General features: G+C 35.6%; 1 protein-coding gene across 6 annotated transcripts in view; it reads left to right on the forward strand.

The window, feature by feature from the left end:
- LOC131063905 (uncharacterized) overlaps positions 1-12,769 on the forward strand; it is a 187,348-nt gene extending 174,579 nt beyond the window's left edge. For 3 of the 6 annotated variants that reach the window (XM_057997873.2, XM_057997876.2, XM_057997872.2), the window contains exons 12-14: positions 5,539-5,583; positions 11,441-11,761; positions 11,974-12,769. In XM_057997873.2, coding sequence (XP_057853856.1) covers positions 5,539-5,583; positions 11,441-11,761; positions 11,974-12,018 — 411 coding nt within the window. In that variant the 3' untranslated portion in view covers positions 12,019-12,769. Of the gene's footprint in view, positions 1-5,538; positions 5,584-10,443; positions 10,674-10,797; positions 10,816-11,440; positions 11,762-11,973 lie in introns of those variants that run through there. The other 3 variants (XR_009111181.2, XM_057997875.2, XM_057997874.2) reach the window with 3 other exon arrangements.
- The last annotated feature ends 11,841 nt before the right edge of the window (positions 12,770-24,610 follow it).

A 24,610-nucleotide genomic window follows, 5' to 3' on the forward strand; every position in this document is an offset into this window, starting at 1 on the left:
CATTTCCTTCCTTGTTTTGGCCAACATCTTAGTTCCTTGGTCATAGTTTGAAGTGGATTGACATGTTTTTTTCCTTAGGAAGTGATTAGAAGTGGAGGAGTGAAGGATTTTGTCCTAAATCATGAATTTCGCTCCTAACCCTTCCAAATGGTCCAGAGCGAAATTCTTGAAAACACCTATTTCCCCCTTAGATGAGGTCAAGACCTTGGTTCTTATGGTGGGGATGGAAGTGAAGTGATGTGTCCTTGCCTTTTGAGGTGGATTGGAGTTGAAAAAATGAAGAAATGAGCTCAAGACATGAATTTGCTCCTGACCCTTCCAAAGGGTCCAGAGCGAAATTCCCAAAATCTCCTTTTTCTCTCAATTTTGTGTCAAGCCAAGTGTGGATCAGGGTGAATTAAGATTGAAGATTTCCTTAAGCATACCTTTGAAAAGCTTGTGACCATCAAATATGAAGGAATTGAGCTAAAACTTGAATTTTGCTCCTGACCCTTCCAAAGGGTCTAGAGCGAAATTCTCTAAAGGTCCTGTCCTTGGCCATGATCTGGAGCGAATTTCTCCTTTCAGGCCTTCTTAGGGGTCAAACAAATGTTGCTTTCATGAGAGAGGGATCCAAAGTTGAAAGTCAAAAGGAAAGCAAGGTATGAAGAATGAATCTAGGTGAAGGAAAACAAGCAAATCTTGAATTTCGCTCTTGACCCTTCCAAAGGGTCCAGAGCGAAATTCTCAAAGTCACCTAGTTTGCTCATGATTGAGATCAAGACATGGATTCCTAGGCCTTGGTGGAGAGAAGACTAGTGTGTGCTTGCCTTGGGAGGCATTTTGGAGTAGAGAAATGATAGAATTTGAGCCTAAGGAAGAATTTCGCTCCTGATCCTTCCAAAGGGTCCAGAGTGAAATTCTTAAAACCTCTATTTTGCTCCCAATTTTGCATCAAGCCTAGTATTGATTGAGATTAGAAACATCCTTAGGCATGCATTTGAGCAAGTTGTGGTCACAAAATGTGAAGATTTTGTCCTAAAATGCAAATTTCGCACTTGACCCTTCCAGAGGGTCCAGGGCGAAATCCGTTGAAACTCTTATTTTTCACCTTGTTTGAGCTAGGCAAAGGGCTAGTTGTGAGATTATGATGAGAAGAGGTTTGAAGGCTAGGCCTAAGATTATGAAATGATGAAATGAGGTCTAAATTGAGCAAAATAGCAAATTTCACTCCTAAACCCTTCCAAAGGGTCTAGAGTGAAATTCTTATAAGGCCTGTCCCTAGGGAGGATCCTAAAGCAAATTCCATTTTGATCCCTTTTTGTTAATGATTTAAGGTAAAAGTGCTATGACCGGGATAAATATATCATGTGTGCTTAATCATCTTTTGGTTTGTTTTGCAGATGGAAGAAAATCAGGTCAGGACAAGGATGACCTATTCTAAGCTCATCATCATCAAGGACGTTCCAAAGGCATGGAGGAGGACTCAAGATGCTTCTAAAGCGTTGGAAGGCTACAAGTGTTCGAGGAGTTCCAGGCTATCCTCAAAAGACTCCATTCTACCACACAAAAGACCCACATGATGACAGAGAAGAATGACCTTACCAACACTTCAAGGCGAGGTATACTACCGAAGAAAGAAGAACTTGATAGTAAGGAAGCCTCATCAAGCACATAGAGAATCAAGGAGTGCATCATTCATCGCATCAAAGATAGAGGAGGATCAACCAAGAATCAAACGTCAGACAAGGTGGCATCCCAGTCACTTTCCCTCCAATCGGATTGGTCCACCTTAGCATGTCCAGATTCAATGTACCTAATTTATCAGGGATGGCACAAACTTCGGTGTACCTACCTCTACTTCCTATTGGTCCACACTCATTGAATGTAATTTTCTCATTGGCTAAGGAAGTGTGTTATAACAAACCCTAATTAGGGTTTCTATCTTGTAATCCTAGCCATTGATTCTTAGTCAATCAGAGCCATCAATTTGTAAAGGGCTCTCTATATAAAGCCTTGGCTCTTCATTTGTAAAGGTTAATAGTCGGGGAATAGTTAGAGATAGTCAATAATCAGTAGTGGTAGTTAAAGAGCAATTAGCTTTTAGGGTAGAGTAGAAAGAGAAGGCAAAGATTGTTGTCAAGACATTGTTGCAAAAGTCATGTAAACTTCATTGAAGAAATGGTGAATTCTATGGGTTGATTTGGCAATTTGCATGGTCTCTATACTTCTCAAATTTAATTTCATGTTATTAGATGAATGGAAGGAATTTGTATGATCAATGGTGAAATTTGTATATCCATACTACTAGCGGTTTGTTGATTGCAAACTTACCTTGCGTAGTCAACTGGAATCATTCAACTGAAGCTTAACTTAAATTATCTCTTCTTCATTGATATGCATCAACCTGATGGTGTCTATGCTTGTAGCGGTGATCTGAACATCATAAAGCTATTCTTAGAAGATCGCACTAACCTTGTAGAGATGATCATAGCATGTCAAAGCAAGACTTAGTTAGAATTTCACCAAAGGTCATCCATTGGTCCTACATTCTTAGCATTAGAATTAGATTCCTCTCCAACCCTTATCCTTTTTTCCCTTTTTTAAAAATCAAGGATCAGTAAAGAGTCAAGACCCATGTTTCAGTGATATCCAAAGTAAATCAGACGCTCAGGTCATCAAATGTAAGTCCCCTTGTGATTCCAGCAAAATCACATCATGCCGCAAGAGCTTATCCACACGTAGAGACCCTACATACAAGAACCTTGGAGTTGCCTCGATTGATCCTTCAGCGAAATCTTCAGCATTCGAGGAAACTTTGTTCAAGAGAGGATAAGATACCTTGGTATTTTATTCTGTGTTCGCATGTGCATGAAAAACACATCAACACTCTCCCATACCAGTGGTTTAAGTACGATGATGATCTGAATTCTTCAAAGGAACCAAGGTTGGCAAAACATTACTATGACAAACTATTCAAAGAGTATTGTATTGCTGATACGTTCAAATACAAGGAGAAGATTGGATTGAGATGTACAACCTGTGTGGAAGTATCAATTCTAGTTGAATATGTTATTAAAGAAGAATTTGAGATGTTAGTACGCTAATGTAATGAATGTCAAGGTCTGAATTACTCACAAAGTACCAAGGATAACGATCAGGTATATTAAACAAATAGTATTTAGTGAAAGACGACATCATTAAGATATCACTCCAAGGAAATGATTAAAATAAAATAAGTCTTATATATGAAATATTGGCCGACCATATTTTCTTTACATGCCGGCTGACATTAGTTCATTCTTAATGTATGAGCAGGAGCACCAAATTATAATGAAGGGAGTATTTATGATTACTATGACAAACTATTCAAAGAATATTGTATTGCTGATATGTCCAAATACAAGGAGAAGATTGGATTGAGATGTACAACCTGTGTGGAAGTATCAATTCTAGTTGAATATGTTATTAAAGAAGAATTTGAGATGTTAGTACGCTAATGTAATGAATGTCAAGGTCTGAATTACTCACAAAGTACCAAGGATAATGATCTGGTATATTAAGCAAATAGTATTTAGTGAAAGACGACATCATTAAGATATCACTCCAAGGAAATGATTAAAATAAAATAAGTCTTATATATGAAAGATTGGCCGACCATATTTTCTTTACATGCCGGCTGACATTAGTTCATTCTTAATGTATGAGCAGGAGCACCGAATTATAATGAAGGGAGTATTTATGATTAAGGGATTTGTTATAAAGCAAAAGCTATATGGAAGATAGTGCCCAAGTCTAAATCGCCCATATAAAGAAATTAGTGAGTAGCTGCTATGTTTTAACAGTGACAATTTGTTTAATAACAGCAATTAACAATGGCAGGCTGACTATCCTTCTTGATATGTTCCAAAGACATTTAATTAAAGGTTAAAACTCCCAATGGCTGCAATGGAGGAAAGAAGTTTAATTAATGTTAAAAAATGGCATTGATGAATAGAGAAGAAATTAATATCCAAAGGCCGTGATGCATTTGTTAGATAGCATCAAATTTAATTAAGGAAGACATTAACATTTATACAGCAGTGATTAAGTTTAAATAGCAGTGATAAGTTTTTTAAAGAAGATAGCAATTAATATATAGTGGAGCAAGACTGTATAAGGCAGTAATTAACACAATTTGGAGGCAACAATTTAAGAGTATTTAAAGTTAAGATTATTTAATTGGCAGTAATTAAGATTCAAAAGCATCAATTTTATTATGTGAAAAGACAGCCTTTGTTGATATTCAGAAATAGTGATTAGTCTTGGAAGGGTGCTTCCCTTGGAGGAATCGTAGCCATTATGAAACAAGATGTCTCTAAGGGAATCATCTCTCTTGGAAATGTATGAGGTAAATATTTTATGAGAATTGGATATTCTGAAGTGTGTGAAATATGCAAGGAACAATATATATACTCCAGCAAGCAAGGAGAAGAAGTAGATGTATATTAGAAGAGGAGTTAATCCAGATATAAAAGAGATGTTAATGCAAAAATTTCACATTTTGAGAAGTAGATGTATATTAGAAGGTGATACACATTTTGAGATAGCCGTGCAGCTCATCTGCTTGTGAGCGTAATTGGAGTGTCTTTGAACGCACATTCCAAGAAATGCAACTGCCTAACACAACAATAGATGAATGACTTGGTTTTCGTTCACCACAACCTTCGCTTGAAGCTAAAGAAAGCTCAAGGTAAGACTTTTAATATACTTATCTTTAGATTTTTAAGCCATAAACTCTTTAAGAGCCTCATGCTCTCATCCTCATCCCTCCCATAAGGGTAGTAATCTTATAGTGACGATAGTGTTTTATTCCCATTGTACTGAATTGCAATGTTCTTCTCTTCCAGAAAAAGACATGTTCTAAAATCTTTTTGTTTATTTTGGGTTTTTTTATGATAGCTACAATATTTATTGCTAATCATCTTTATTATCCTTGGTTATCATATCGGGAGCTTGGATTTTTGCATTGCATTTGTAGTTTCCCATTTACTACTATCTTGTTTGCTTTCCATTTTTAATTCCCCATTTATTATTATTTTGTTTGCTTTCCATTTTTGCTTCCCCATTTACTATTATTTTGTTTGCGTTCCATTTTTAGTTCCCTACTTACTATTATTTTGTTTTCTTTCCAGCACTAAGGTTGGAATTGGTATGCTTAAATGTTTATATATTTGTTAGGTGCAAGATAAATTCTACACATGCAATTAAGAATACATCAGAAAGACGGTGCCATGCAATGTTTCTGTTTGTTTTTATCTTGGTTATAAATTTGACAAAAGAAAAACTCAAGAATCAACATATTTGTCTTCTATTGTGCCTCCTATATTTAATCTGCTTAAACATTTGCTCAAGTACAAATTTTTTGAGGATTGTTAACTCTTATTGCTTTAGAATAATCATTCTGTTGTATCTTTCGAACTTTCATATGCAATAAAATAATGTGGCACAATAATTATTTCTTATTGCATCTTACACAATATTCTAAGGGTATTAAGATGGCCTTTTTGTTGATTGCAGAGGGAAATAATGATTCAAAATGAAGATAAATATCGCTTTCAACAAGTAAGAATTCTTACACTTTTTTGGGGGGTCATTTTTTGTATTCTATACATGATTTTTTTTGGCCCTTTACCTCATGAATGACTATTGGGGATCATCGGAGTGAGATTATATATTAATTGGAAACATATATTGTACATAGGGAAGATTGGTAGTAAGTCGATTTTAATACAATATCCCCAATGCTCTCTTGGTTAGCTGCCTTGTCCTTCTAATGGCCCTTTCATTTTGTTTATCAGATCTATCATAGGAAATTAAAAAGTTGTCTTTTAGACAAGAAAACCATAATATATATAACTTTGTATTTTATCCCAAGTTTGAAATTTAATTAGGTTGCCTATGTTGGGATGGCATTTGCTTTTTTTTTTTTTTGATTAAAGAGGAATATCAATATATGCTATAAAGGATGATCTACAAAAAGACCCAAAGCCTTGTACAAGCCTTTTTGGTCATAAGGCGATGGTTTAAAGTTACCAAAGTGCTACAACATATGCTACAAAAATCATTGAGATAAATCTAAAAATACTAGGTAGATCAACCTTCTAGAGAGATTTTTCTACCAAAATATACAATAAACTTAGAGAACCAAACTAATGAAAATAATTGCAATTTAGAGTTAATAGAGATCAACATGCATAGAGAATTATTTAGGTATGATTAGCAGCTTTTCTAGAGAAGAAAGTTAGGGTCCCGGTTTTGTCTTCCAAATGTTGGAGTTGTTGATTCTAGGCCCCAATTGGTAGTAGGGATGGGGGGACTATGTACCAAAATTTGGGGATTGGGGACGAAGACTCAAATTAAATATAGCACCTGAAAAATTAGTCATAGGAAAATGTATAAAAAATTGCAATTTATCTTCTATGTAAAGTTAAACTATAAACACAATGAATCAATTGAACTGAGTTACCAACAATGCATGGAAAATTCCAAATTTCAATATATTATTATATTAAACGTCATGATTACATGCACGTACAATGGGTCGATGCCACAATGATCTAATCATCCTCCTCAAATGTCTTGGCAAACTCTTCATTGCTAGAACTATTGACCATCTAGTTGAGGCTCTTCCAAATGGACACCCACTCCTTATTTAATCTTATCCTCATCAATCTGTGCTGGCTCCTCTGGGTCTACATCACATTGTGATGTAGGACTCTACTTGTATGTAAGTCTCTTGTGAACCATGAGGCGCAAGGCACTACGTACAAAAGCTTCTGCATTTTCCTAGAGCTTGTTCCTAGAGAAACAAGCTATATGTAGAATCATTTTTCTTAGATAGAGGAACTAAAAATTTGTTACTAGAGAAAATGGCCAGTGTGGTTGCTAGTGAATGATTCCCATGCAAATTCCACCATAGTATTGGATCAGCCTATGCCATAGTCTCCCTAACCAACTTTGCCTCTTCTACATAGTCCCTGTGTGGCAAATTTGTTCCACTCATGACAAATGGTGGCAGCTTATTTTATGTTGTACATATTTGAATAGCCTTCATGAAGCCTTTTTTCACCATCTATCATAGGAACACTTTAGTTATGGCTTTGCACATACCACCTTGGGTTCTATGCATAGGAAATTATGTAAAAAGGAGTGTTGAGATTCTTCCACCTCCTTGAGTGTGTTCATTGTGGAACTACAAGGTGGGGTCTTCCTTTTGTACAATGACCTTCATTTGTCCGATCAATACATTCATACACCTTCCTAACGCTTGGAGCATTAGAGTCCTCATATTTAATCACTATAAAAACTTTAGAGATATGTTGGAGATGATGTATTTGGCATCAACCTAAAAAGCGTTTTTCTTCAAGACTTTCTTCACCCTCTTCCGTTGCCTTGAATTAGATTTGTCCCATATATTCCATTCTTGTTTTATGACCATTACTTGTAGGGGCTCTCGCAACTCAATCATCCTCTTGAAGAGAATGATGTATGAGGAATATTTGGTCTCAATAGGTTTGAGAAAATTCTTGTTGGAAAAGGTCTGAAACAGTGCATGTGATGTGTAGTGACTGTAAATAAACATTTGTACATCTCTTGCATTGGGTACAAACATTTTGATCCAATCATTTTTTCCCATGTCTTTTGGTGCATTGTTCATGGCATGCATAAAACAAGGGGTCGAAAAAGTATATTTGTAGAAAGCTTCAAACAACTTCCTCCACTATACTCTATATGCTGGATATACTTCGCAGATGAAGTATTATGACAGTTTTGTATCCCTTGAAATCCTGCCACGCCCAGATTGTTGGAAAATTGGCCTGCACAAAACTATGGGTCTGCCTAAATGTTATTCGGGATCCTCCTGAAATGCTATGGAGGCAACCTTGAATGGCTGCCTTGAAGACAAAATACACTAGAGCTAGGAACTTTGAAGCTACAATTCTGTAGCTGAAATTCGAGAGTTGGAACTTTAGAGCTATAATTTCAGAGCTGTAACTTTGTGGTCGGAACTTCAGAGCTAAACTTTGGGGCTATAACTTGTATCAACATCCACAGGTTAAAAAATGCTCCTGAGTATACAAAATTTATATCTTTTAACTAGGAAAGATGTTCGAACATACCCACATTTTAGAATCAATGACTTCCAAAAATAAACCCTATATATAATATCCTCTATCTTATTTTAAGCAAGTTATAATTCTTAAAACTACTCCTAAATCCACTTTAAGACATGACAGGGAGGAAAAGGACGCTCCTTCTAGACTTTGGATGGGGTAATCGATGATCTCATCACAAGATCACATTCAAAAGATTATTCCCAAATATAGATATACAAAGTGTTATCATGGGTGAGTATTGCCAAGATTAAGTGTGCTATTCACTTTACATATCCTAAGGACTAATGCAATTTAATTGTTTAAATTGTTTGTAGAAGATTAATAATCTATGCATTTGATAAGTAGGATGTAGTTTTCGTAGTGTGTCAAGTTATGATATTAATATCAAGATTCAATTGCATAGTTTTTTAGTCAAATGCATTGATCCATACTTAATGAGTAAAGATTTGGACAAACCCATCTTTGATGAGAAAGAATGGTCCACTTAGCACACATTGCATCTAGGTGATGTTCACAAGGGTGAAGCATTGGGACTTCATAGGAGGTCACCTATCCCAAAACTACTTCGTCTCAAGTGCACTTAACCATGGAGTTTCCCCTAAGGTCAAACTCACTTAGCCTACTACCCCATTTGCAAAACCTTTAGCACGTGTTGTGCCTTATGAATCATTCATCATAGAGCCCCTTTAGCTCATCAATTGATAAGTAGGAGGTTTTTTTTGTAATGTGTCAAGATACATGATATTAATATCAAGATTCAACTGCGTAGTTTTTAAGTCAAACTCATTGACCCATATTTCATGAGTAGTGGTTCGCATGAACTCGTCTCTCATTAATATTAGGATTCAATTGCATAGTTTTTGCGTCAAACTTATTAACCCACATTTCACAGTGGTGGTTTGCATGAACCCATCTCTAATTGAGCCAATGAGTTTGACTCAAAAACTACTCATGAAATATGGATTGATGAGTTTGACTCAAAACCTATGCAGTTGAATCTTGATAATAGTATCATATGTGAGCATCTACAAAGTTCATTGAGTGTGTCATGCCCCATCCAAATAAGAATAAAAGGACCTTAGTAACTTGTTAATAAACTTTGGGACCCACCTTCAGCCTGTCAGAAATTGTCCATCAATTAAATATTTAATATGAACAATTTTCCTTTCTCCTTAAGTGGATATGATTATAAAAACATGTAATCAGCAGAAAATCCACAGAGGATGTCAGGAATGTGTCATTGCATCAAACAAAATAATGCTACGTCAGATTTAGGAAGACTTAAGAGCAGTAATATTCGAAGGGGATTAATGAATACAAGAGTTGTGATTTGGAAGTAGTGACTTGTGTTATTAAGCATTGTGCATCCTGTAAGACAGCGCTTAGTTAAGACTCTATTGACATTGATTGGTGGTTAATATGTTAAATAATTAATATTTGCAAACATTAAAAATAACAGCAATATATATATATATATATATGAGGTGCGATTGGTTTATTTAGAGTTAAGTTAATGAAAAGTAATGTCCCTATGATAATCGCTTCTCTCGGAAGAGATATGTCCTAAGGAATACATCCCTTCATAAAAGGACATAAGGGAAGATATAAGAACAAGGTAGTTGGGGAAAGTGATCAATCGTCGAAGGCATTCAAATCTGATATTCCTTAAGATACTAATACCCAGGCAGTCCATCTGATTATTGCAGTGTGGTATGGATTTTCTGTTCAAACACATTAAGTGCTGTAAAAATGTTTATATATCTATTTCTGCATATCAATATCTATATACCTATTTCTACATATTCATGATTAACTATACACTGCTGATATGATTTTTCTTATGTCATAATGAATATAAACCTGATTAGTGTACTCTGCAGTTAATTTACGTAACATGTATTCTGAATATTTTCCAGCCATGATAGAGGGAGAGAGAATTACAAGTAGGGGAACGGTGTTGGGGTTATCTTCTAGGTACGCCATCTCATGGTATAAGACCGGGGAGTCCCATGAGGCCAAAGGGTACAGAGGGTACTGCCTTTGGGCCTATGAAGGACAGACTTTCAGGGCACCCTATTGTGATGGCCTATGTCAACTTGCATAATGTAGAAAGATATTTGCTTGAGGAGTTGCATTCTATTTTGGAGAATGCTCTCTCAAGTGGGTCATGAAAATTCTTACCATTGTATTTTGGGACTTTGTTTGGTTCTATGGTATTGCCTTTTCATAGTTTTATAGGCCTTCATGAGTCTATATATTGAGGGCATGATATGAGGGTATTTATTGTGTATTGTTTTTTTTGCAGTTTCATGTTGTTGGTTTTCCTCTAAGATTGAAGAGTGTTGATATCCATGGAAAGCATGACAGGATAACTTGATGAGGGGATAAGGTCGGGAGGCATATCACTAGGTAGGCCACCCCATATGGATGGCATGGGCCACATGGGGCCAAAAGAGATGGTATATCCGCTTTTGGGCCTAGGATAGGATCTTCAAGGACACCCCATCAAGGTCACTCACTCCCATGATTTCCTTTATGGTTGGGTCTTCCTAGTTAAATAATGTATTGTTAAATAGGTAATTCAATTATTTTAGAGTTTCTAATGTTGATTGTTTACTTAATATAATATAATTATGATTATCTTCTAATCTATGTGCAGGGATTTGATCTAGACAAGGTATTCTTTTAACCTATTTTACTATTTGGAATTAATATTTTGATAGCTTTAGGACATTTCTAATTTAGGCACATTACACAATTTTTTTTTTTTTGTGGGAGAAACAGAACCCTTTTTAGGCTTATAATCCTTAGCATTACTGGGATTCAGAGCACAAAATAGTGATGTCAGGTATCCTTTATGCAGTGGATGATGTATTTTGGTCTCTCTTATTTATCCCGCTATGACCATATGCAGTGGATGATGGATTTTGATCACTCTTTTTAACTCTGTTATGACCATCTGAAATGAATAATGTATTTTCGTCTCTCTCATTTGTCCTTACTTTCTATGCAAAACATTAGGCTCTATTGGTTTCTGGGCACCATTATATGTTTGCTATCATTTCTCATTTGCTATTTGTAAGTGTTAGATTTTAATAAACATGGTGTTACTGTATTTAGCGTATGCAGGCAAACACACCTCAACTTGCATCATTATTTACGTTCAACTAGTATTTGTATCTAATCGAAGTATACTTTTTGAATTTCACCCAATTGAGTTCATTGATGTAAAGTGGGTGTATGCTGTCATTAGACTAAACAGTACAATAGTGCTAATGTCAATAATTTGTTGATCCTTGCAGGCCAAATTCCACATAGCACAAGAATTGCTAGGAAAATTTCATTCACTGTTAACCAAAAACCCAAGAGGAGATGCTGACAATGTTCTTTTGGATGCACTAAATGAAGAACGAAAGAAGTCCCGGTGGGCAATGAAGGAAATGTTCAATCCTTACTTTGGTGCAGCCTTTCTTACAGACTCAGGCAGGGAGTCTGCTTTTGCTTACAACATCCAACGATATGCTGACGTGTATACAAGCAAACTAGAAAATTTTCTCAATTACTCAAGTGAGGCTTGGCTGCATACGCCCTATGATGTGAAGATCATGCCACACCATGTGAAGGTAGATTGAAATTATCGAACCATTCTTTTATTCATGCATGTCCATAAACTGTTAGGTTTAGTTGCTTATTCTGTTCTGCAACATGGAAGCCCAACTTTGTTTTTCAATATTCTAGTCTATTTGCCCGTTCATATGCCAGTCTCATCTCACAATTTAATGTTAGGATAATGATCTTGAAAAGAAGCACTAACAAAAGGTGATTCTCTATGCAGATCCCTTCAAGTGTATTGAAGACTAAAACTGAGTGGAATAATTAGGTCGAGTTCTGTAAAGCCATTTAGTATGGTTCATAAATATTGAAATTATTAAAAATGCTATGAGCACCGATTTTGTCATCAATACATTCTTCAGATGTTCATGCCTAATTGCTATTTGTAAAATGGACAACGAGTGTTGTTATTATATGTGGAACTGTTCAATGGTACGAATGTCCTTGTTTTGATGGTTTTATTATGAACACCATTATCTCAACTCCCGAGTGTTGGTGGTTTCTTCGCAAATTGCTAGTGCCTTGCTTGAGAGAGATACATCTTGGCATTCAACTAATTTTGGAAAAGCTATACACGTGATCTGGAAGATTGCTCCAAGGAAATTGTTTCACAGCCTTTACCTGTCCTAATGTTCATCCATCTATATCATAAAACATACGCATTGGAATATTCAAAACATATTAGTGGTAACAAGAAACTTCAGTGATTTGTACCAGACAGAGCAGATCTATGATCAAAATTGACCGTGGAAATGCTGTGTGATTGGGGGATACATGTTCAGCAAGAATGGACAGCTAATGAATTATGCAGCTCTGCATCGTTACTGGTGAACAATGGCCGCTTTGGCGTATAAATGATTATTCAATTATATATGCACAATTGAAAGAAACGGTGCAAAATTGCTGTAAGTCTTTTGGCATAAAAAATACTAACGACCTTATTTGTAATTGAGTAAAAAGGTTTTCAATGTAATCGAACTATTACCAATCTAAATCAATTAGTTAATTTGCTACTCAAATCAGTTGGATTCTATAGACACTTTCTAGGTTGCTTTGGTTCTACCCAGTGAAGTTGTGTAGATGTTGTGTGGCTTTTCAAGATATTATTGTTAATGTTGAAATATTGTTGCTGAGTAAATGAGGTCACAACATATAAATTTAATATTAGAATCCAAATTGTAAAGACTGATTTAAAGTGGTATTTCTGATCGAAAAGCTACTGTATGATTTATAGAGTTTTTGAATCTTAAAATAGGGCCCACAATATTTTGTCGTCATAATAGTTTAAAATGAAATATTGTTAAATGTGCAATTAACTGGATATCTAATGGTTATTTCATTGTGAAGAGTATGTTGAACTTATCTGATGAGATATTTGTTGCAAAATACAAAATTACTATGGAGATGGAGGAATTAAATAACATATATATTGAAATGCAAATGTACGATGTTAACGAAGTGTAGCTCTGAAAAGAGACGCAAAATGTTCAATTTGGCATTCATAAAATATAGATATCAATTTCATCTGGTTTTATAAGAAACCAATATAAAAACAAACTTTTTTCATTATTCAAATGAGAATGATTAATCACTTTCTATTATCTCATTTCTTTGCTTCAATATTTATTTTGATTTAAATTTTAAAAATTATTTGAGAAAAAAACATTAAATATGTGTATCTTGTAAATAAAAAAATTAAAATAAGAAATTAATTATGTATAAACAATTTTTTTTTAATAATTGTATATTGAGGCTTAGAGATTGCTTTTAATATGTTTATGATTAAAAAAGCAACGATAGCTAGGATGTTGACGCTTTACATAGTTACAAACTATCAACAAAACATTTACACATAGTTAAAGACTATCGACAACTCAATACAATAACAAAGACCTTAGAAATCATCAACAACCCAGACCCAACTCAAGGAGGGGTAGGGATACTCGAGCCTTGACAAGGAGGGGTTTGGGGAGGCGTGGAAAACTTCCCCTTCTGCTTGCGACAAACAATTGTCCAAACGATACTATCATTAGGATTGTCAAGAGAGTGGTCAAGCGGTAAGGTCTCCGCTTGGGTACAACATTAGATTTAGGAGGGTGCATTTCTAAGGTAGCAGTGTGCTGTAGAACTATAGGGGGAATCAAAGTAAGTTGTGTGTTTAAGTTTCGCTGGTGTTTTTTTAATATAAGTAAATATAAGTCACTTTTTATGATTTTTATTTTATGATATCTTTCACCAAATTAGAATTTTGGGCATCAAATTTTTACAAACAACTTCCAAATTTTCATTCTCACAATTTTTTGGAAATTCTAAAAGTTGTTTCAAATGTAATATGATTATTTTTTTCGAAAGATATATTTAAGGTTGAATTGTGAAGATAGTATCTACTAAATAACTATTCATGAGAACTAAATCATATAATTATGCTAATTCTCTTTTTTTCAAAATATATTATCTTCTTTTTCATTGTTTTCTAAGCAAGATTTGGATATTATAACAAGAATGTTGTTGGTTAGTTTTTCATCACTCTAAAATCACTTTTTGTCTTTGTTCATTATTGAGTTGTGTAAGAGTGATAATGTCTATTGTGTTTTCAAAAAAAATGAGTGGTTGCTTGTTGCTCACGCTTTTGTCAAGAGAGGTCTTCTATGTGTTTAGCCAATAATTCAAGAGATTTGATTGATGGATTTAGGGAGTTCAATGATTTTAAGGTTTATAGCTTAAAAATCTTGTAACAAAGATATCAACAGTAGTTCCATTCCAAAGACTTGATTGCTATTTATCTTTAAAAAGATAGATCATAAGATTAAAAAGATGTCAATAATTCTCAACATTTAATGACAATAATAAAAAAATCTATCCAAATGATAGAGATGAGAAACTAATAACTCAAATTTTATCTTTTAAAAACAAACATATTGTCATTTTGATTTTTTTAATACATCATGCAAAACCTTAGTTTAAAATTTATACAGAAATTTACATTTTTATTTTAAAAAGAAGATTTACATTCTCTAATTTAATATATCATTACATTCAGAGGTGTAATTCTACAATGACAACATTATAAGAGCTTAACATATCTCTTGACTTTAACAAGTGTGCCTTTAACGGAAGTAAGGCCCCCAAGATAATCATTCTAATTCCAGAAAATGGTACATTCCAGTCGCGACGAGAGCTAACAAAGTTCCCTTGGGTAAGGGAAAGTCTAGTCGGGCTTCTCATAGTGGGAGAGTTCCTCCTTTCCTCCGGAACACAAATTTAAAAGGCACATAAGGATTCAAAAAACATGGCAGTGCAAAGCAATGACAGGAAACAAATTCTCTTCGTCACTCCCCCTATTGAAAGCTTGCTGCAGATTTCATAATTAGGAATCGTTTCTTCTAGAGGAGATTCGAGTCAAATCGTTTCCAGGGCTTTAGAAAAGAAGAACCCTCAACCTTTCTTGAAGGTTTTAAATGAGAAGCACCATTCAAAGCAAGGGTAAAAAAGGGCCTTGGGGGTAAAGAGATTTTTGATTGGTAGCTCCAGTCTTTCCCAGGTTTGGTCTTTGTTCGAGTTTTGCAGAATGATTTTTTCCTAATACAATGCATTTTTCCTTAAAGCATTGTATCCTCCATGGAAAACCCATTTTTTTCATGGCTCGTTCTTTCATCTTTTATACTGGATGCCTGGTTTTGACCCTCAAACTTTTTCAATTAAGAAATCTCTAGTCTGGCTCAATTTAATTGGCCTTCCCCCGGGGTTTTGGTGTGTTGAGGCTTTACTAAAATTCGGAGATGCCTTGGGTACTCTGGTTGGAATAGAAGAGGATTTTCTAAATGGAAAACTTGGGAATGTGGCGAACATTTATGTGGAGTTTGATTTAAAATATTTGATTTTATGGAGAGTTAGAAATAGTTTCTGAAGTTGGCAGATGGAAACAGAAAGTCACAAGACTCTTTGACAGACTCCCTGGTAAGTACCTCCTTAGAGATCAGATTATTTCTAGAGGTTCGTTGAAAGGACAAATAGGCCCTTTGTTTCAAGATAATGAAATCTTCATTTAAAGTCAAGTTGATGTCCGCCTTAATTCTGAGGTTTTTTCTCTTTTGGGTGGGGACTCTCTTGCCCCTCCCATTTTGAACCCCGTTTTGCCTCATTGTAGTTTAGATTCTCCAAATCCATTAGTGGAGGCTCAGGATCCCCCGGATCCCCCTTCTGCCCTTGGTGGCATTGGTGCTTCTAAGAGAAAACATAAGATCTTCAAAAAAGTGCCCTTCCTAAACAGGGGAGCTTAGGTAGGGCTTAATAAGCGAGTATTGAAGAAAAGGAAAAGGCCTAGAAAGAATAAAGATGATAGAGTTGATCCTCAAAAAGCCCAATCGAAATCTAATGGTGTTATTCTTTCGGACCTCCTCTCAAAGACATAATGCCTGAAAGAAGATATTATCGAGGAAATCAACACAATAGCTAATATGGATGGTTCCCTACAGAGTTAGCAAGTTCCAAATCAGGCGTATACGGTCCAGGATTCTCCGTGATTATCTCCTATCCATTCTAGACTTGGGGAGCCAAAATCTTTAAATGTTTTTCCTTGCTTTAATCCCTCTTCTATGACTTCCTTATCCCCCGAGAATGGTTCAAAGAAGTTGGCCAAGATTTCCCTTTCTTCAGAATTTCCAAATTCTTGGGAAGATCCCCTACAATCTCCTTTGATTTCTCATGTGGGTTTGGACTCAAATACTCAAAGGCTTTTAAAGGATTGTATGGTGGAGGAACAAAAACCTGAAAATGTTTTGGATACCCCTCTCACTGCCCTTTATGCTCAAGTTAAAGAAAAGAGAAAGCTGGGTATCAAACATTTGTTTGAGGGCAATTCCAAACCTGATTTTGGCATAGTTTCTCATAAGAGAGGAAGAAAATCTTTTAGTGAGCATAGATCTTTAGAGGGTGAGGAAGAGGATCAGATTAAGATTAAAGACATTTTGAAAGTAAGGAAGGGCTTAACCCTTTCTAAACAGAAATGGAAATCTTATCTTGGAATGTTAGGGGCCTCGATGCCTCTAACAAAAGTTGCTTGATCAAGGGAAGAATTCTTTTGATCAATGCAAAGATAATCATTCTTTAGGAAACAAAGCTCAATCTTCAGCAAGCTAGTGCTTTTGGAAATGGGCTTAAAAATCAGTATTATGGATCTAAATTCCTTGCAGTTTAAGCCGAGGGACCTTCTGGGGTCTTTCTTATAATTTGGAAACCTTCTTTGGTAGAGATAGAAAAAGTGGCTTCAGATAATAATTGGTTGATGGTGGATGCCAAACTTCTCTCAACCAACATTTCTTTTAAACTGATTAATGTTCACAACCCTGTGTCTCTCACTTCTAAAAGCATTTTTTGGTCAGACTTGGATGGAATGTTATCCCAGTTACAAAATGAGATTGTTTTCATATGGGGAGATTTTAATGCTATTAGAGGCCTGAAGGACAAAAGAGGAGGATTAAACAGGCTTGCCAGATCTCAACAGGATTTCAATGATTGGATAGACAAGAATGGCTTACTTGAGGTAGAATCCGAGGATTCTTTCACTTGGACTAACAAAAGACTTGGTTTCAATAATATAGCCGAGAAAATATGTAGGTTACTCTAGATTGGAGAGTTCTCCTCATTTGCCTTCTCCTTAGAGTGCAAAGTTGTCCCCTGTTCGGGCTTAAACCACTTTCCTATTACTTTAAGTATGGTGGGGGATTCCAAATTATCAAAGGCCCCTTTTAGATTTGACAATATGTGGATGAAGGACCCATATTTTTTGTCCCTGATAGAAGAATGGTGGAAAGAGGATTGTTTTGAGGGTTCAAAATTGTACTGTTTTGTGGCAAAGATGAAAAGCATCGAGAGAAACTTACTAAGGTGGAATGTCTCTCATTTTAAGAACATTTTTGAAACAAAAAGTTCCTTAGAGTCTCCGTTAGAGGAATTGAATGAAAAGGTCATCAGAGATGGTATGAAGCAAAAGGAATTTTCCATAGAGAGGGAATTATTGGTGGAATATGAAGACATCCTTATGAAGGAGGAAATATTTTGGAAGCAAAAGTCAAGAGAAGTTTGGCTCTAGGTGGGGGATAAAAACACCAAGTTTTTTCATAATGTTACCAAGCTAAGGAGGCATAGAAATAGAATTTTAAAATTGGAGGTTCAAGGAAACCGTGTCTCTAAAGATCCTTAGGAAATTAGTAAAGAGATTATCTGTTTTTTCACCACCCTTCTAAATAATGAGGCCGGATCTTATCTTAAGGAACAAAACAAATTCCTTGCATTCATTCCTAAAATTATCTCAGATGACTAGAACAAGAGACTAGCAGAGAACTTTTCTTTGGAGGAAGTTATTGAGGCTCTTTTAACCAACTTCCCTTTGATAAAGCACCTGGCCTAGATGGTTTTCCTACTAGTTTTTGTAAAAAGTGTTGGCATATCTTAGGACTAGAGCTGGTGGAAGGTTTTGAGTCATTTAGAAAATTTGGGAATATCTTGAAGGAAATCAATAATACCTTTATTGCCCTCATCCCAAAGAAAGAAAAAGTTTCTAAAGTGGGAGATTGCAGGGCTATCTCTCTTTGCAACTCGGTGTATAAAATTCTATCTAAAGTCTTGACAAATAGATTAAAGCCATTAATGGATAACATTATATCAAAAGAACAAATCAGGTTTGTTCCAAGGAGATCCATTTTGGATGGGGTAATTGTATCTCAAAAAGCTATTCGTACTCTTCAGAACACAACCAAAGTAGGGATGATCATAAATTTAGATATCTCGAAGGCTTATGAGAATGTAGATTGGCGCTTTCTATGTAAGGATATGCATGCCTTTGGTTTTAACGGTCAATGGATCAACAAGATTTTTTGAATGCATTTCAACCCCCAAGTTCTCAGTGTTTATTAATGGGAAACCCGAGGGCTACTTCTCATCATCTAGGGGGATTTGTCAAGGAGATCTCCTATCTCCTTTTCTTTATATTATAATAACAGAAGCCTTTCGTAGGGCAGTTAAGTTTTTTCAGAACAATGGGCTGATTGAAGGGGTAAAGATAACAAGGAATTTTATTGCTACTCATCAACAAATTGTGGATGATATTCTGCTTCTTGGCTCTGCCAAAGTCAAAGAAGCAAATAATTTTCTAAATCTTTTAACCTCTTTTGGAAAGGCTTTAGACCAATTGATCAAGAAGGAGAAATCACAAATCTTCTTCTTCTCAACCTCTCAACCAGTGGAGCTAAGAATTTTGAAACTTCTCAACTGTAGAAAGGGCAGTCTTCCATGTACCTATTTAGGCATCCCATTGGACAAAGGTTTGATGAACTCTAATTATGGGATCCTTTGAAAATTAAATTTGATCTTAATGTTAACTCCTAGAAAGGAAAATGGTTATCTTGGGCAGGCAGATTAGTCATGATTCATGTAGTTATTTCAGCCCTTCCCATTTATTTGTTGTCATATATGGCCTTAATGACAGAGATGAATGCTTTCATTTTTAAGAAAATGAGAAATTTCTTTTGGAAAAATACAAAGGAACAACATAAAATAGCTCTGATTGCATGTAATAAAATTTGTAAACCAAAGGCTCTTGGTGGCTTGGGCATCCGAGATCAACTTCTCCAAAATCAAGCATTAGGAGAAAAGATTGTTTGGAAAATGATCAAAGATCCATCAACAAGATGGGTAAGATTAATGCAGGTCAAATATATTAACAATGCAAACACCAATAATCTACTGAGAGTTAGTAACCCCCCAAAGGGTTCTAGAATTTGGAATTTCTTAATTAGGAACAAACCCCTTATGGCAGATTTCATTACATGGGATATCCATGATGGATCATCTTGTCTCTTTTGGGAAGACTCATGGGGGGGGGCTATCTACATGCATAAATAACTTAATTTCAATACAAAGATTGAGATCCTGGTGTAAACAAAATTGGGGTGTTTTCTTTAGAGATTACATAGTTTTATCAGAGAATGATCCTTCTATGAATTGGAGATGGAAATTTTTTGAAGGATTGCCTTTACCCATTGATGAAATTCTACAATTGCAAGAGATATTAAAGAATCGCCAGGTGATCATTAGAAGTGGTCGTCACTCATTAATTTGGACTCCCTCTAAGACTGGCCAATACAGTGTCAAGGTTGGTTATTCTCTCTTAGCTAATCAAGAGGGTAATAATAGTTTAGGAATTTGTCAGAAACTCTTCTAGAGTGGAAAGATAATACCAAAAGCAGGGGGTTTTGCATGGTTGGCTCTTAAAAGGAAGATTCTAACAACATAAAGATTCAAGAAGATGGATATGAAGGACTTTGTAGGTGTGTTCTATGTAAGGCACATGAAGAATCAGTTGATCACCTGCTTTTAAATTGCCTGTTTTCTACCAAATGCTGGAGGTGGTTGTGTGTTAGACTCGGTTGGGTCTCAGCTCTCCCTAATGATATAGTGACTTGTTTTCAGGGTTGGCCTATAAGGCCAAAAATGGCCTCCTTAGTTCATTATGAGAAATCAACTCATCTACTCTAATATGGGAAATCAGGAAGGAAAGAAATAAGAGAATCTTTGACAACAAAGCAAGAAAGGTAGAATCAACTCTCATCTCTATAGAAGCATCAATAGTGGAAAATATCAACATCAAACTAGCTTTGAATGAAAATATCAAAAAGGATTTTACTGATTGGGATGCAAGCATGCATTTGAGGTGGAATGGACTAATGATGATGGTTAAAATTGAGCTTTGCTGGTTCCTATAAGAGTAATCCAAGTTCGTCTAGAATAGGGTGCATAATTAGGGATCATGAAGGTTTAGTCAAAGGGAAAATCTCTCGCCCCATTCTCCCAGATACCAATACCATTGTTGAATTCAGTGCCCTTCTAATTGGTCTTTCAGAATGCCTTAACAGAGGAATTAAGTTTTAGAGACTGAAGGGGATTCCGCTATTGCTATAAACACTGTTATGTCGGTCAAGACCCCAAATATGAGATTACAAGCTTTGTTAGTGAAAATCCTTTCAATCATGAGGAATTTGTAAAATTTCTCATGTCGACATATATATAGGGAAGCGAATGGGGAGGCAGACTTGCTTTCAAAGTCAGCTGTGGAAGGAGTTGATTTCTCATGGTGGTCAGATGACCTTTGTTTGCAGGAAACTATAACACTTTTTTTGTTGAGCCTCTGTGCTAAAAAAATTAATTCAAATATTTAGCTCCCTCTTTTCCAGCCAATTTTTTTTTAAATGTTAACGATCTTCTTCTCCAATGCACTTCGGGGCTCAACGTTACTTTTCTTTTATTGCTTCTTCTTTCTAAATGATCTGGACCTTCATGTTGCAATTTTGGCTAATGTGGATTCCTATCTGTGCTTATTTAGCCCAAGTGGTACTTGCGGGCCCATATCTCTTCTCGTTCTTGCTAAGAGAGGTTACCTATTTTTGGCAACTGGAGCTAAACTTTTTATTCAGATTGGAGGGCCTATAAATTTGGCGGAAGGCTAAATTTTCTTCTGAGTGAAGCGGGGTGGGGGGCGCTAATTAAATGCACCATGATTGTTGGTAAGGTGTTTGAACTCATGATTTCATAAGATCCACACAAAATTTTTTGATCCCCGAGCAATCTCACATTTTCTTTACTAACGACGACTTTATAGTCCACTTGCCTTGTTTTGTGTCTAATTTGGATGGAGTAGTTAATGCTTTAAATTATCTTGTCCGATTTTTCATTCCGTTGGAATTTTTTTGTTCCAATTTGGCGTGTTTGTAAGGAGATTACGACTACCCTTATTAATGATGACAGACGAAGTGGTACTGTTTGTCATAAGCATTATTCCTAGCTTCTTGGTTAAGTTATTTCTGCATAAACAATCTTTCTTTGTCTCATCTGTTAAAGCAAAGTTCTGGTTATTTTCTTGATAGTGGAAGATTCCTCCGAGGGCCCCTCTAGAATCATCATAAATATTTTCCCGAACTCATAGCTCATTTTGGGGTCGACACTCCAATTTCTTTAATCAATCCTAATCGACAATGCACTTTTAAGGAGATTTCAGATTTGAGGCTTAAAAGAATTCTCCGCACTATTAACCTTATGGTGATTTTGGCAACTAAAATGGTGCTCAGACAAGGTCATTTGGATAGGAAGGAGTATTATAGAGATAATACGCAAATCTCATCCAAGTTTGTCGCCTCTTTATTGGATTGCAACATTTCTAAAGATGAGGTTAGAGCTCTACTTATGAAATTGTTTGAGGTAATATTGCTTGGTGGATTAGAAAGAGCTTTAAAATATTCATTGAGGGGTGTGGGCTTGCCTAGACTAGGGGATCTTGATACACCGTAACTTTCTACCCTCTTCTTTTGGACCTAAAGGACTTGCACTCATGAGTCACAAGCAGTTTGCTAAGATGTCGATAGATTATCTCAAATGGTGGGTTATAACCAATATGTCTTTGGACCAGGATAAGGAGGTGATTTTTAAAGATTTTGCCATTTTGAATGGCTTCCTTAAGGCCGATGAGGAGAATAGTGGAGTTGGGTTGGCGGAAAATTAGAATGTAGCTAAAGGTGGTAATGGAAATGGTGACGGGCTGGCGAAATCTCAAATCTCAAATGTGGGTGTTCGTGGCTGAGGGCGCACTTGTAGGGGTTTACTTAGTGCAGGTAGCCACAGATGGGGCCAAGGTCGTGGCAGAGGCAAAGGCCGCCCTCCGCTCTGCAGAAGTGGTGGTCGAGTTGGAACCTCTTTGGAAAGCCATGAATAGGGTCGTTACAAGTTAGGTTTTAGCTTTGTTGACTAGATTTCTGTTTCTTTTTTTACGTTTCTAGGTCTAATGTTTTATCAATTTAATATGGACTTGGTTGGAGGCCTAAATCCTCCATTTTGTTTTATTTCCTAATTCTCTGTTTAGACTCATTTAATGATTAGTTGCCCCTGGTAGCATGGTTTTATTTTGTATTTTAATATGTTAATGAATATAAAACTTCTCGTCTCTGCCTTTACTAACAAAAAAAAAACATATTACTGAAAGAAAAACAAAATGCCAGCAATAAGCTCTTCAAATGTCAGTTATAAACTCTTCAAATGTCTTTGAATGCAAGTAGTAAACTCTTCAAATGCCAACAATAGACTCTTTGAATGTTTTCATTTTTTTTATGGAGATCTTTTTATCCACAAAGTTGTTTTAGCTACTCGATTTGGAAACACGAGCCTTGGGCTGAAATCTCTTTGATTGAGAACCAAGGACTAAGAGGTAAGCATTCCGACAAATTCATTGGGTGAACAATCCTAGCTTCATTTCTTATTGTATTAGAGCCTTGTACTCCACAAGACTTGATCCCTAGTGGACTCATTAAGAATTACTGAACTTCACTAGAGGCCAAGGACCCATTGACAATGTTTCCATTTTCAAAGTATTAAACAAACAAAATTTACATGTTTCCATGTTGAAGTTTTAAATGATTTTATATTAACTAAAGTAAACAAAATCGTTTCCATTTCAAAATTTTAAATGATTTTGATAAAAAAATATCTCTAGACAATAAGATATATTAAAACAGATATGCTACTAATATAATTTATTTATGTTTATCTCAGATTTGACTACTACTTTAAATAAAAAATTAGTTTTAAATATAAATTTCTAAATGAAGAACAAACACTCGGTCAGATTATCCGATTTTCCACAGCTCAATGATAAACACTCAATCATTCCGCAATTTTTGAATATGAATGAAGTTTTCTTTGACGTGAATTAAAGACTAAGATTAAATGCATACAAAGATAAAATCCCTCGCTAAGTTTTCTCTTATTTTCCTTGCTAATTATTCGCAAAAACAGACAAAGCACAGAATGCGGGAGTTGACGATAGAAGAGACAACAACGCGTTTTTGAATTCGATTCCTCCTTTAAATAGCAATCAGATTTCCTTAAACAAAACACTCTTAACACCTATAATAGTGGATGCACTCCAAGATGATGGCAAATAATTACATCTCCTACTCTTTTCATTATTTCTGTTTGCATTACCAATTTCTTGTTCTTCTCCTCCTTCTTATCATTCTGATGAAGAAGCTCTTTTAGCTTTCAAGCATTCTCTTTCAGGAGGCTGCAAAAATTCTTTGTTTGATTGGTCTCCCTATCACTCCTTTTGTAATTGGACTGGTGTGGTTTGTTCTCACCATCATCAACGCGTGGTTTCCTTGAATCTCACAAGTATGTCTTTAGTGGGCACCATCTCTCCTTTCCTTGGCAATCTATCTTTTCTTAGAGTGCTTGATCTAGGGAACAATAGCTTCTATGGCTACATTCCTCCACAACTGGGGAGGCTTTTTCGCCTTAGGATTCCTAGGTTGTCTAAGAATGAATTGGAAGGCTCCATTCCATCCACTCTTGCAAATTATTGTTCTTTGCAAGTTCTCAAACTAACCCATGATCATTTGAGTGGTGACATTCATTATCTCAGTATATAAAAAGGCTATAGTATCGATTATGTATCGATTATGATTGGCATTGCAATCTTCATTATGTATTTTGTATTGTTTCTATTTTTTTAACAAGGGGACTTATTAGTTGAAATCCCTCTGATCTCAACACTTAACCTAAGAGAATGGTCCAATCTAAAGGGGTTGGTAGCTTTGGATTTCCTTATAAGAGAATCTCAACAACAATACAAATGTTACTATTAAAGTTTTCAATTTGCAAGACAAGAATTATTTTCAAAGTTTTCAAGGGAATGAAATGACTGAAAAAGACTCAAGCATAGCAATGTGATCAAAATTATTTCAAATTTGTTCTAATCTTGGTTTTAAAGTATTGGTTCTTTCATTCATATCAAGTGGATGCTTGAAAAGATAATTCTA

Source organism: Cryptomeria japonica, chromosome 3, assembly GCF_030272615.1.
Source record: "Cryptomeria japonica chromosome 3, Sugi_1.0, whole genome shotgun sequence".
Taxonomy (NCBI): Eukaryota; Viridiplantae; Streptophyta; class Pinopsida; order Cupressales; family Cupressaceae; genus Cryptomeria; species Cryptomeria japonica.